This window comes from Anabrus simplex, chromosome 9 (genome assembly GCF_040414725.1).
Source record: "Anabrus simplex isolate iqAnaSimp1 chromosome 9, ASM4041472v1, whole genome shotgun sequence".
Classification (NCBI taxonomy): domain Eukaryota; kingdom Metazoa; phylum Arthropoda; class Insecta; order Orthoptera; family Tettigoniidae; genus Anabrus; species Anabrus simplex.
In genome coordinates this window covers 19,528,942-19,543,183 of record NC_090273.1, presented here as the reverse complement: position 1 = coordinate 19,543,183, position 14,242 = coordinate 19,528,942, and the positions used below count along the sequence as shown (strand labels likewise).

Here is a 14,242-nt window from a genome sequence, read left to right as displayed (position 1 = left end):
TTGGCTGATAGCATTTTGAGGTGCTGACACACAAATTACAAGTTTTTCACTTGATGAAACTGCTCTGGAATAAATGATCTTCTGTGGTTCATCAATGTGTCAGCTGTATGATGTTCTATTTTATTTAATTTATCAAGTCAAGTGAGGTACATTGAAGTCGGCAGGACAACAGTAAGGTCAGAGAAAAAAATATCTCCAACTACTGCATTTCCAATACGAAAAACAAATTTTGTGATTGCATTGGCTGAAGTTCTGGTCGTTCCCTGTTGTTCAACAATTTTTTCAAGCAAGTCAATTATTGCTGGTAGTATATCATGGAAAAATCAATGCAGGATCATATGTTAGGTAGTGGTTTCACTTTAGATTCAGCAATATAATTTGTTCTGCAGATTCCTGGGCAAATTTACATGATTCTTTTATTACCCAGAAAATATTCCTTATTTCTGGAATATTTCAGGTCATTGATGTATCTGGATTTAAAGAGAGATTAGCACAGCAACTACAGATTGGTAATGGTTGCAATGCAAAAATTCTTGACTGAATACCGCTATATTTTGCCTCCGTATTGTTTCCTCCATTATAGGCTTGCCCTCTTGAATCATCAGGTGATAAACTATTGACTGTCAGCAGTGTTAGGTCACTGACGTTTACAGATCTTACAAAATCTTCAGTTATTGCATTACTCTGCATAGCAAAATACCTACTACACAATGTTAATTGCTCGCAAGTTCTTTTGTCGGTTGTATCATCTGCTTCTGTTATAAGATACTTACCACTACCACTTTTTATACGATATACAATTTTCCAAAGTATTAACTCTCCCAAATATTCAATTAAATCATTAAGTGATCTTGCTGATAAAGGTTGCATTTTTTAGATGCAGTTTCCAAGTATTCTTTCAGTATTACATCACTGTCGTCTGAAACAAAACTGTTCCGATGAAATACGTGCCTCAATAGCTTACCTTGAGACTGACTGAAAAGAAATTAAGAAGCATCCCTGTTTTTCTAGACCTTTCAGCAGCATACTTATCAAGACAATTCTATGCCTAAAAAGTAAATTTACTGTCATTGATAACATGTTTGGTAACAGGTTATATCAAGCATGTGGCTATGCGGTTTGGGTAACATAGTGGTCAGCTTGCATTCGGGAGACGGTGTGTTCGAACACCAATGTTGGCAGCCCTGAAGATGGTTTTCTGTGATTTCTCATTTTCACACAACACAAATGCCTTAATTGAGGCCATGGTCACTTCCTTACCAGCCCTAGCCCTTTCAGTCTAATGTATGTATGTTTGTTTGTTTGTTTGTTTAGTCATCAGCCCGAAGGCTGGTTGGATCCTCAACAGCTCCACCATCAGCTGTCATAGATGGCCTAGGCATCACTGAAGAGGCGTACTAGGGAAATAAGGAGTGAGGTAGTTTCCCGTTGCTTTCCTCACTGAGCCAGAAGTTGCTATTACATATCAGTCTGCCAAGCCCACCGAAATGCATGATCCAACCGACCCTATGAGCAATAGTTTCACACCATTCATAGCAGGGACTGGCTGCATAAGGAATGGCATTACTAGCATCGCTCATACCTCAGTCACTTTCATATTGTCAAAGCCAAGTATAAGACAGAGACAGATCAATTAAAGTAACAAAATTGCTCTAGCCTATACCAGAATACATAGTGCACTGTAAACACTAGGTCCACCAGCAAAGACACTCGAGTCTAATAACACTTTAAAAGAAACAAATTCTTACGTTCTCAGACAACTAAGCGGTGCTAGGAATTTTACCCAGTCGCAAGGCGACTTCTAAGCTGGAAGAAGAATATCTCTCTGCACTGTATTGAATAGGTGGTTTTATTAAATTATCCTTGAGATTTTATGCCTAACGTCATCTTCAATACGGAGCAATAATGAGAGTTATTACTTGCAACTGTCGAATGTTGTCGAGCACAATGCCATTAATGTGTTGTTGGTATGGGTCACAGAGGCATTAGGGGAAATGATAAAGCTGATGTACTTACCCGATAAGGAATAGAATTATGTTTACTAGGACCAGAATCACCTCTTAGAATGTTCCGTCAAAGGAGTAATCAAAAGCTGGTCTTAGAAGCAGCTATTGGGATGAAATAAGGTGAACTATTTATTACAGGATCAAGCATAAACACTACCTAAGAACAGTAGCGTTATGTAAAAATTCATAATAGCATTCCTCAAAAGACACTTGTCTTTGAAGCAGCACTTACACAAAATCAAATTCTTCAATAAACGTAGAGAAAGGAGGTAGAAACTATCAATAATTATCTGTGTCCGCAAGGTTGTAGCCTGCAAGAGGTTTGATATATTTGGGAATATAATCAAGGAACCAAAGGAGTTAAACACAGACTCATTACTGGTACTATGTACTCAGGAATAATGGACTGGTGTAAGGGAAGAACAGTGAAAATGAAATGGCGTATGGTTTTTAGTGCTGGGAGATCCCAGGACGGGTTTGGCTTGTCAGGTGCAGGTCTTTTGGTTTGACACCCGTGGGCGACCTGCACGTCATGATGAGGATGAAATGATGGTGAAGACAACACATATACCCAGCCCCCATGCCAGGGAAATTAACCAATGATGGTTAAAATTCCCGACCCTGTCGGGAATCGAACTCGGGACCCCCTGTGTCAAAGGCCAGCACGCTAACCAGTTAGCCATGGAGCTGGACGGGAAGAACAGTACGCCCAGGGAAGTTCTAAATCAAATTTGAAATGCTGAAACTCAACGAGAATAAGGAATATTTTTACAAGGCATGCAAAACAGTACAGAAGCATGACATGAGGACTGAAAGTTAAGGATAATACTTTGAACAAAATATTATTTTGAGTGTTGAATTAATATTTTGGTAAACTGACTTTTGGCCTAGCCTGTATGTATATTTTACTCACCTTCTCTTTCTCTTGACCTTAATGTTTTCCAGTTGCCTTCTAAGTGTACACATGTGAACATAACATTTTAAAGACGTGTGTCCTATCACACTTCCTGAGTTTTTAATATTTATGTTGAGAAAATGAAATAAAGTAAAGTAAGTCATAACTTAAATGATACTGTAACTTTATTTTAATTGATCTCCATTGTATCCCCAGCATACATTAGCACAACACACTTTGTTCCTGAGGAGTCTGATGTTTTCTTTGTACGAGTCTGTCGCAGTGCATTGAAGTTAGTCACATTCTTTGTTTCACAGCTGGATCAATTGTCTGGTTCATTGTACCTTTCTCTCTTAAATTACAGTTACTTATTGTTTACAATGACAAATCAATCATTTAAAAATATTTTTAAAAAACAATTTGAAATCATATGCATTTTCAATAGGTAGTTGCATTGTATAGACATTTGGAAATTGCATGTCCAAATAATTGAGGCACCCAGTGAGAGGGGGAACTATGTCATATCGACATGAAACTGTGGAAAATGGGAGTTTTCTAAAATGTTCATATGTTCAATTTTTTCTTAATAAAGAGCATATTTTCTTTATGAACTTAAAGGTAACATACGTGTGCATATGAGAAAATATTAATTTTAACTTGCACAAGCTTTTTACTTGAGGGGTATGGTCTTAAGGCAATAAAAGTTAAAAAATGAGTGGCAACTCTATTCTTAAAAGAAATTAACAGACAGACAGACAGACCATTTATCAAATGGCAAACATGTATTAAACAGGCAGACTTAATACAATTAAATTCTTTTAGAATTTTATCTTAGATAACTCTGTTCTTCCCTAAATGTTATGCTGAGTAGTAGGATTGTTTCCTCTGCAAATTTGTCTCCATTTTGCATGGTCTGCAGTATCTTCCTTGTTGAAATTAGCCACTTCGATGATTTCTCAAGTTGATCAAGCCATCGTTTGTGACACCCTCGTGGTCACTTGCTGAGTTGCAATGCTCATTTTTGCCATTGTATCCTCACTACTCCAATAGTTCATGAAGAAAGTTTCCTGCATACTTTAAGGTATTGATATGATGCCAAGGATCTTTCTTACTTCGACATTGGTGAGGTGATTGTGTTTGTCTATTTGCTTAAAAAGATTCAGTGTCCTCTCCATAGTGTGCAGCATTTACACACATCTGTTTGTTACTGGCCAACATTCAGAATAGATTGATGTTAAATTAGGTCTTAGTTGATTTGACCAATTGCTTTTAATTTTGTACAAATGTTCAACAAATTATTTACAGATCTTCAAGACAGTTATTTATGTTTATTGAATTAGGCCAACATGTCATACGAATTTTCAAGTGTTGTGTTACATGCTCAAGACAGTGACTTATTTTAGTGAATTTTGAATATTAGATCAGAACTATTTTCAAGAATTATGCTATCTGTTTTTATTACATGTATGGCCTACTAGTTTTTTAAGTAGTAAGTCCTTATAACTGATGACACATTAATATCAATATGTCAAAACTAGTACCATGATCAAAAATAACTGAAGTACTAATTTTATATTGTATTGATTAGGTGGATTACCTCATTTATCTACAATAATTATAGCTCTCTCTCTCTCTCTCTCTCTCTCTCTCTCATGGATATTTTGCAAATGCCAATATTATGCACTTAGAAACATTTATACAATGAGAACAGGAGTTTTGTCATGTAATTGTAACTCATGAAATAAATAATAGGTGATGGAAAATGGCAATAATTTGATTTGTCACAGTTTGACTCACTGGGTGGCTCAATTGGAGACAAGCTGGAAGGTTAATTAAACAACAAAATGATTGAAAAGTTGAAGTCGTATATACGTAGAATGCCCATTAAACAGTAGAGCAAGCCAAGCTCAGGAGAACGCAGAGTGTGAAAGGACGTTAAGACTGTTCTATGTTCAGTGCAGTTTGAGAATAAGATAATAAACTTGGCAATACCTCACGGGGTTATTAACAGTCCTGTGCATGTGTGATGTGTGTGTTATCTGTAGAGATGGGAATTATAGGCGCGAATAAGTTAGAATGCAAACGTATTTAACCAACGGGCAAGTGTCATACCCGCACGACGGTTATGCAGGGAGATTTGTATAAGTATTAACGATCTGAACTATCAGGACCCCTAAACTTTACGCAGCTGACCTACATAACTGTAGAGTGCCTAGATTACACTTGTGTCTTATTCAAATTCGGAACATAAAAACTGTGCAGTCTGTCAAACACTCAGTATCAATATACACACTATTATGCTACTACTACTACTACTACTACTACTACTACTACTACTACTACTACTACTACTACTACTACTACAACAACAACAACAACAACAACAACAACAACAACAATAATAATAATAATAATAATAATAATAATAATAATAATAATAATGTGTTCTTTACAGGTATGTTTATAGTGTTATAATCTATATTGAAATTGAGTGTTTGACAGACTGCAAAGTTTTTATGTTAAATTTTACTAAGCCATGGCTTCCTCCTTAAATTGCTCAAATACGTTTGCATTCCAACCTATGCGTGCCTATAATTCCCACTTCCAGTCATCTGCTATACACAACGGACAAGCAAGGCAAGCAGAGCCACTGCATCCCACAAATGTTGCCAGCTCCTCACTTTCACTTTCAAATTACGTCAGAGGATTGTCAGCAGATCATTCCATCATTGAAGCACATACCATTGACAATGTGTTCATCTATGACTTAGAGAGGACTAATAAAACAAGACTTGGGAAGATTATACTGAAGCCACCAGCTCCAATATGATACCCAGGTGTATTTTTGCTGACATACATGCAACATACCACCAGTTGGCAAAGGATTTCAGCTTGATTGAGTCAATGGATTCATCTCAGGCGGGTGACTTCTTAATCCCAGAAACCCCATCAGAATATGTTTAAGAAGCCAGGAGATCAGCTGTGTAATCTTGGAGACCCCATCAGATGATTCTATCAATGAAAGTTCATAGCCTGTAAGGGAAGAGAGATTTCAGTTGAGGTCCACTTCTTTGAAGCCTAGTAACGATGTGCGGAAACATAATGTTTGGATGAAACTGCCCTGGAGAGTATTTGTGAGGCAGCAACCCAACTCGAGTTTGAGGAAGTGAAGCACCAACTCAGTGTTTTAAGGCTGATTTTGCCAGTGTGTTGAAGGAAGAGGCACGAAAATCGGAGACCACAAACATGTGAAGCACCAACTCGGCGTTTTCATCTCGATAGAGTGGTAGCTGCAGGCTCTAAGAATGTTCGTGAGATTGAAGATACGTCTTTGACATCAAAGTAGATATTTAAAAAAATCTTAAAAGGTTTCTACCTATTCAATACTATTTATCGTAACCTAAAAAAAAAAAAAAGTGTTACATATATTTGATGAAATTAGTTTTGATCTCGCTAGAGACCATCATCAGTCGAAATTATTGAAGTTAAGGCAAGACATGAATTATAGATAGATAAAATTTATGAAGCAAGCATGTTTGAGGAAAGAAAGGAAGGTATTAAAATTAGGACTATTAGGCAGTACCATATGGCTGATAAAACAGGCATGAGGGAGTTTTTAAAAAGTAACTATGATCGGTGGAAAATGGTAAATAAAAAGGTAAACAGACCCTGGGATGGGTTTAACGCATTTGTTGAGGAATGTGAAAATAGGTTTGTACCTGTAAAGGTGATAAGGAATGGTAAAGATCCACTATATTATAACAGAGAAGTAAAGAGACTAAGAAGGAGAAATTGAAGGAACTTGCTTGGAAATTGAATCTAGCAAAGAAGTCGGGCCAAGTATAACATGATGGCAAACATAATTGGCAGTCATACAAATTTTAGTGAAAAATGGAAGGGTATGTATAGGTATATTAAGGCAGAAACAGGTTCCAAGGAGGACATTCGAGGAATCATTAATGAACAAGGGGTGTGTGTATGTGAGGATCTTCAAAACGCAGAAGTATTCAGTCAGCAGCATGTAAAGATTGTTGGTTACAAGGATAATGTCCAGATAGAGGAGGTGGCTAATACTAAAGAAGTATTAAAATTTACCTATGATAACAATGACATTTACAGTAAGATACAAAAGTTGAAAACTAGAAAAGCAGCTGGAATTTATAGGATTTCTGGGGATATACTAAAGGCAATGGGTTGGGATATAGTACCATATCTGAAGTACTTATTTGATTGTTTGCATGAAGGAGCTATACCAAATGAATGGAGAGTTGCTATAGTAGCCGCTGTGTATAAAGGAAAGGGTGATACACATAAAGCTGAAAATTACAATGAAGTTATATTCTATGAAAATTATAGGCCAGTCAGTTTTACATGCATTGCATGTAAGCTTTGGGAAAGCATTCTTTCTGATTATATTAGACATGTTTGTGAAATTAATAACTGGTTTGACAGAAGGCAGTTTGTGTTTAGGAAAGGTTACTCCACTGAAGCTCAGCTTGTAGGATTCCAGCAAGATTTAGTAGATATCCTGGATTCAGGAGGTCAAATGGACTGTATTACAATTGACCTATGTAAGGCTTTTGATAGGGTAGATCATGGAGACTACTGGCAAAAATGAGTGCAACTGGACTATTGCCGCGGCCATGAAATTAGGCGGGTCAGAGAAATTACGCTGTTGCCAAGGTTATGTAGCAACTGGCGAAGAAATGTCTAACTGAACACATCATTTCGGAGCGCGAGGCAAGTTGTTCTCTCTCAAGCTCCTGATGTTACTTCATACAATGTTTCGAAACAAATTATACTACAAGCTTCAGAAAAGACTGCTGATTCCAGTGGTATAACTATTTTCCATATAAACCACTTTAAATAATTATGAAAAACAAAATCTTGAACGAGTAAGTTTAAATCCGTAGAATCATGTATTGAAAATTTCAGTAAGCGGCCAAGTTTTTATTTGTTCAGCCAATAAAATTTTGTCTGCGGGAAAAATGTAAAAAATTCCCCGACTTATATTTTTTATCTGAAACATATTTCCGTGAGTACTGTAATTTTCCTGGAAAATGGCCCGGAAAGCGATCATGTAAATGTCGCTAGCTGAGGCAGTTCGGGGCGCGCGCACCAGCACAGGCTGCAGGACCCTGTAAATACTTTCGGATTATATATTAATCCGTATCAGTTTTATTACATTATAACTTTAAATATTTGAATACTTTATATTGTACCGAGTAATATAGAAAAAGAACTACTTTAAAGAATAGGTTTACATTAATTTACAATGAAGTAAGAATCGGTTTCTGGCTTCAAGGCAGCCTTAGTCACTGTCATCATTCATCTCTGTCGATTCGTCTTTTACACTGATGATGAATGGCTCCATTCTTTCGTCCCTTACTATTTACTTGGCCCAATCGTCTGTTTGAACATTTTCCACGCGATTGAAGCACTTTTCCCAATCTGCAGCAGTCACACGATCAATGGCTTCTGACGTGAGTTTTTCTATGCCCTTTATTTTGAATGTCTTGTTCCTCTCTGCCACTACTCTCTTGACTTGAGCCCAAATCAATTCACATTCACTATCCATTTTTAACTGCACTTACGATGCGAGCTCAACAGCTGCTTGACAGGGAATGGCTCGGGTAAGGTGGCCTGGAGCGGATGGGCTTCAGTTTGACAGCACTGCACGATCAGCGTTGCCAATCCATGCCCGGGGGTAAGCGACTATCGACTATCTGTCGCTTCGCCGTTCCCATATCTGACGACAGCGCAGTTTTCCTCACCCGCCTAATTTGGTGGCCGTGACAATAGACAAAAGGGTGACTGAATGGGTGGCTGTATTTCTGTAAAATAGAACTCAAGAGAATTAAGAGTAGGCAAAGCTTTATCTGACCCTGTAATAATTAAGAGGGGAATTCCTCAAGGCAGTATTATAGGACCTTTTATGTTTTCTTATATATATCGTTGATATGTGTAATGAAGTGGAATCACAGATAAGGCTTTTTCCAGATGATGTTATTCTGTACAGAGTAATAAATAAGTTACAAGATTATGAGCAACTGAAAAAATGACCTTGATAATGTTGTGAGATGGACAGTAGGCAATGATGATGATAACTGGGTTAAAACTCAGGTTGAGAGTTTCACAAATAAGAAAAATCCTCTCAGTTTTAATTACTGCGTTGATTGGGTGAAAGTTCCTTTTGGGGATCATTGTAAGTATCTAGGTGTTAATATAAGGAGAGATCATTGGGGTGATCACATAAATGTGATTGTTAATAAAGGGTACAGATCTCTGCACATGGTTATGAGGATATTTAGGGATTCTAGTAAGGATGTAAAGGAGAGGGCATATAAGTCTCTGGTAAGACCCCAACTAGAGTATGGTTCCAGTGTATGGGACCCTCACCAGGATTACTTGATTCAAGAATTGGGGTGGGGGGAAGCAGCTCAATTTGTTCTGGGTGATTTCCGACAAAAGAGTAGCTTTACAAAAATGTTGCGAAGATTGGACTGGGAAGACTTGGGAGAAACGAGACGTGCTGCTCGAGTAAGTGGTATGTTACAGGTCATTATCCTCATGGTTACTCCATATTGAATGATGTTATACACAGCAATTATAATAAGAAGTTTTTCTTGTCCACCTATTCAATACAGATCACGTTTTTGGTGTTTTACACTTTCATACAATTAATTTCTCTACGGGACATGTTTCGCTCTTATAAAGAGCATCTTCAGCCTAAATCTTAATCTTAAAATGATGTTCTTGAACAGTCATAAACATATTAAACAGTCAATAGTCAATATTTTAACACCCATTCTAGACACACCACGTCACATAAGTTGCATTTTATTTTCGTTTTTCAGTACGATTGGTGTTCACCTTGGTGCCGTTTTATAGAAAGACATTTACTACTGTTTTTAAGATGAAGATTCAATAATAGTTTCCGACACAAAGTTTTAAATTGACATTGTGATCATTTTATTTGTTCATGTTATCACATCTTTAAGAAGAGCTTTAATGTTGTTTTTTAGATGTAATGTAATTTGGTTTCTTAGACTACTGTAATTTTAATATTGACTATTGACTGTTTAATATGTTTACGACTGTTCAAGAACATCAATTTAAGATTAAGATTTAGGCTGTAGATGCTCTTTATAAGAGCGAAACATGTCCCTTAGAGAAATTAATTGTATGAAAGTGTAAAACACCAAAAAGGTGATTTGTATTGAATAGGTGGACAAGAAATACTTCTTATTATAATTGCTGTGTATAAGTGGTATGTTCCGAGCTGTCAATGGAGAGATGGCGTGGAATGACATCAGTAGACGAATATGTTTGAGTGATGTCTTAAAAAGTAGGAAAGATCACAATATGAAGATAAAGCTGGAATTCAAGAGGACAAATTAGGGCAAATGTTTATTTAAAGGTAGAGGAGCTAGGGATTGGAATAACTTACCAAGGGTGATGTTCAATAAATTTCCAATTTCTTTGCGATCATTTAAGAAAAGGCTAGGAAAACAAAAGATAGGGAATCTGCCACATGGGCGACTGCCCTAAATGCAGATCAGTAATGATTGATTGATTGATTGATTGATTGATGTTGATATTTGGTGCAAGACAAGTAAAGAGTTGAATGTTAAACACTCATCACGATCACACATCTTGCGTAAATTCTCAAAGTTTTCTTCCAATTTGAAGAATGCACTTCACAAAAGACCCAGGTGAAACACTTAAAATACTAGCACTTTAAGGATTTTCCTGAATTCAGTTCAGCTGAAAGAAGTGTGAACAGAATATTATACTAGCATGGTTTTCATCATGTTTAGCTGGACTAATATTTTAAGTGTTTCACGTGTTCTTTTGTGAAGTGCTTTCTTCTAATTGGAAGAAAACTGAGAATTTAAACAAGGCATTGATCGTGATGAGTGTTTTAACATTCAAGTCCTTACTTGTCTTGCGCCAAATATCAACAACAGACGCCTGCTCCATAAATTTTAGCTATTTATAATTCATGCCTTGCCTTAACTTCAATAATTTTGACTGATGATGGTCTCTAGCAAGACCAGAACTAGTTTCATCCAATATATGTAACTTTCTTCCTTTTTTTCTTTCTTTCTTTAAGGTTACAATAAATAGAATTTAATATGTGGAAATCTTTTAGCTTTTGCTTTACATTATATCACTTTTTAGTACAGAATAATATGAATTTTATTAACCTGTGATCAAAGCAGATTACTTTAACAGAAGAGAAGTCGGATAGCGATACCAATCCTTAAGAAGCATTTGGTGGTCGTGACGAGAAGATGAGAGCCAGTGTTGTTGACAGTAGTATGACAGAAGTCTTTAATGCTCCCACGCAGTTGGTGGGAGGTGAATATGGTGACGAGAATAAAAAGGAAGAACAACCTTCATGTGAGACTGAAAATTCTATTTAACTCTACTTTCTGGAAGGCATTTATGATGGATTATGATGTGTTAAGTCTCCTTTTCAGAGACGTTTTGTGCCTCTTTGGCTTCCTGTACCATTTACTGGACACACTGAATGTAAAACTATGACAGATATACAATCATTATTGTATCAAAATGCATTTTTGCAATGATCTTATTGTACAGGTAACTGCATCATGTCATTAAATAAGTGAACTTTGGATGAGAGCTTTGCAGTCTATACATATTATGTTTATTGGTCATTTACTACAACTCGTAGGAAATAACAGGAAATGCAATAATTGCTCAGTTTAAGAAGTTCAACTTCTATAATGTGAATCAAAGTCAATTTACTGACCAATGATATCAATTATAGGAAGTATTATGCCATTTGATGTTCAGTTTCAATATGACACACAACATTCCAGATCAGATTTATCTGAAAGTGCAAATCTGATCCATTCTGGTTTCATTCCAGGAGGCTACTTAGGATATTGTGAGCATGCCATAACATGTTCGTCATGGCATGATGCATGTATTTATTACTAATAAGACACTTTCCTTTCCCTGAAAACTGAGTGAACTTAAATGCAAGGACATTCTGCAAAACAGAGTTGAACAGCAGTCGTGAGGTCTGTTGACTCTTTCTAAAGTTTTAGCTAGGGCTTTGGGACTGGATGTCCTTAATGACACACTGAATTTTCTTTTCAGCTAAAAATTACATCGCAGAGTCACCAAAATTTGAACCATGGTCACCGTTTTGGAAATCTAGCAACCGAGTTACCACACTCTGTAACCAAGACAACAGCTTCAGCTGGATAACTTATGGCATAAGAGATAGAAGTGAACACTTGATGCAGTAATTCATGTGATAGCCAATTTTTCATGTTCTACGTTATATCTTCTAATTTTTTGCCCATGGTCCTATCGACCTATCCTTTCACACGTATAAACTACAATTCACAAATACCTCTATCCTTTCACACATATGAACTGTAATTCACAAATACTTGTGACACTGTGCATTCCATACCAGCACAAGAACAGGTTTCACTGCCAATAGTCCTATTGCAAACTTAATTTTATTAGCAATATTTGGTTCCTTACGATGTGAATCTTTTACAGTATGTAAGTACACAAGGTCTTCACCGGTAGTGATTTGTAAAGGTGATGTGGCGTTTGACGATGCGACCCACATAGTTTAATGCAGGGATGTTACGGTAAGAAGAGAGCCTCCATCGTAAGAGCACGTAACTGGCACAACGGAACATCATGAAGGAAGCGATGAGTCCTGCAAACGAGATTCCTACAGAGGCATTCTCCATGCCCATCTGGCGCAGCAGCTCCCGCGGATACCGCATTTCGCACAATATTATATCTTCAGGGCAGTCGAGAGGGAGCCGTCCATTTCCATAAATAGACACCACAAGCCCCTCCAAGCCGTACCGCATGTAACTCAGGATCATGCCCATGCGTATCACCAGCGGAATGAACTCCAGTCTCTGGCCCATTCCGTACGTAGATAGCAGCATCAAGGGTACCGTCAATGAGGGGCCCACGAACATAGCATTCTGTAAAAGAAATACACACAATGAATGTTGAAGTATACAACAAAATAGCCAATTGGACACCAGTGAGATCTGAACCCACAACATCCTAATTTTGCGTCCTATTGTGAACTTGTGACCAACAGAGCAACCGACGCAAAATTGGGAGGTTGTGAATTCGGATCCCACTGGTGTCCGGTTGGCCATTTTTGTTCTGTACTTAACATCTCTTCAACACATACTAATTGTACGTAACACAACTTAATAGGTTGAAAGTCAATTTTGATTCAAATATACACAAGTTGATATCAAACGGAATGTGAACAGTTTGAACAATTCCTGTTTAAGTAGGCTTAAAGGAATACTGCTCCAAAGATCAGGGAGTTAAAACAGTGTTACCAAGTCCATAAGCAGCTCTTTATATTTAATTTCTTTAATTGTTAGCTTCACCAGTCTGCTGAAACTAATTTTGAATAAATAACTTTACAAACTACATGTAAAAGAAAACACATGACAACAGAATTATACCAGACAAAGAGACAACTTAATTAAAAGTGACGACTTGTCATATGCAAAGGATGGAACCTGGTAGATTGCCAAAAGGTATTCTTCGATACCAACCCCGAGGAAAAAGATCTGTAGGACGTCCGATAAAGAGATGGAGGGAAAATGCAAGACCGTAACGGGACACATGGCCCAGTACTTTGAAGGATGATGACATTTTAAAATATTTTACAATACGAGCACAAGAGGCTCACATCTTTGACTAACTGTATGGCTGTGAAAGCAGCCCTCCCCTAGACTTCCCTCCCCGCTTCTACCAAGTTACGTGTAGAAACACAGGAACACTGCAAGCAGAGGGCCTTAGAAATATGCTAGCTGCCACAGGGTCCCTAGCAAAAGACCTTGAAACTACTGAAAGAAAATAAGAAATTTATGCAGGAAAATAGGCAATAATTTTTCAAGGACCTTCAGATTGTATGCTTTGAATTGTAGGAAATGGCTTCTTATGAAGTTTTATTTTCATCTGATTAATGACTCATTGTTCAAGGTCTCCCTGTTGCAGGAGATGGTGGAATACATCCACAATTTTCTGTGCCTTATCATAAGAGGCAACTAAAAGGCCTTTTCAGCTTGGTAGCTTGGGTTGGTGACCATGGAGTTCTCACCCAAGTCCTGGCATTGCTTCCTGTACCAGGCTCCTCACTTTCATTTATCCTATTCGGCCTCCCATCATTTTTTGTTCTTTTCAAACCCCAATGGTAGTAGAGCATTCGAGGCCTAGGGAGTCTCGTTTTCATGCCTTTCATGGCCCTCGTCCATTCTCTGGTCAACTCTTGTTCTTTTCTGAATCCTATAGCATTAGGTTTATG

The 14,242-nt window shown here is 37.3% G+C and overlaps 1 protein-coding gene across 2 annotated transcripts in view; it reads right to left on the bottom strand.

Annotated features, from left to right (window-relative positions):
- Window positions 1–3,068: 3,068 nt before the first annotated feature.
- Window positions 3,069–14,242, bottom strand: part of LOC136881058 (ATP-binding cassette sub-family G member 4) — a 244,515-nt gene continuing 233,341 nt past the window's right edge. For both annotated transcript variants that reach the window (XM_067153663.2, XM_068229248.1), the window contains one exon: window positions 3,069–12,893. In XM_067153663.2, the coding sequence (XP_067009764.2) occupies window positions 12,468–12,893 (426 nt within the window). In that variant the 3' untranslated portion in view covers window positions 3,069–12,467. The remainder of the gene's footprint in view (window positions 12,894–14,242) is intronic.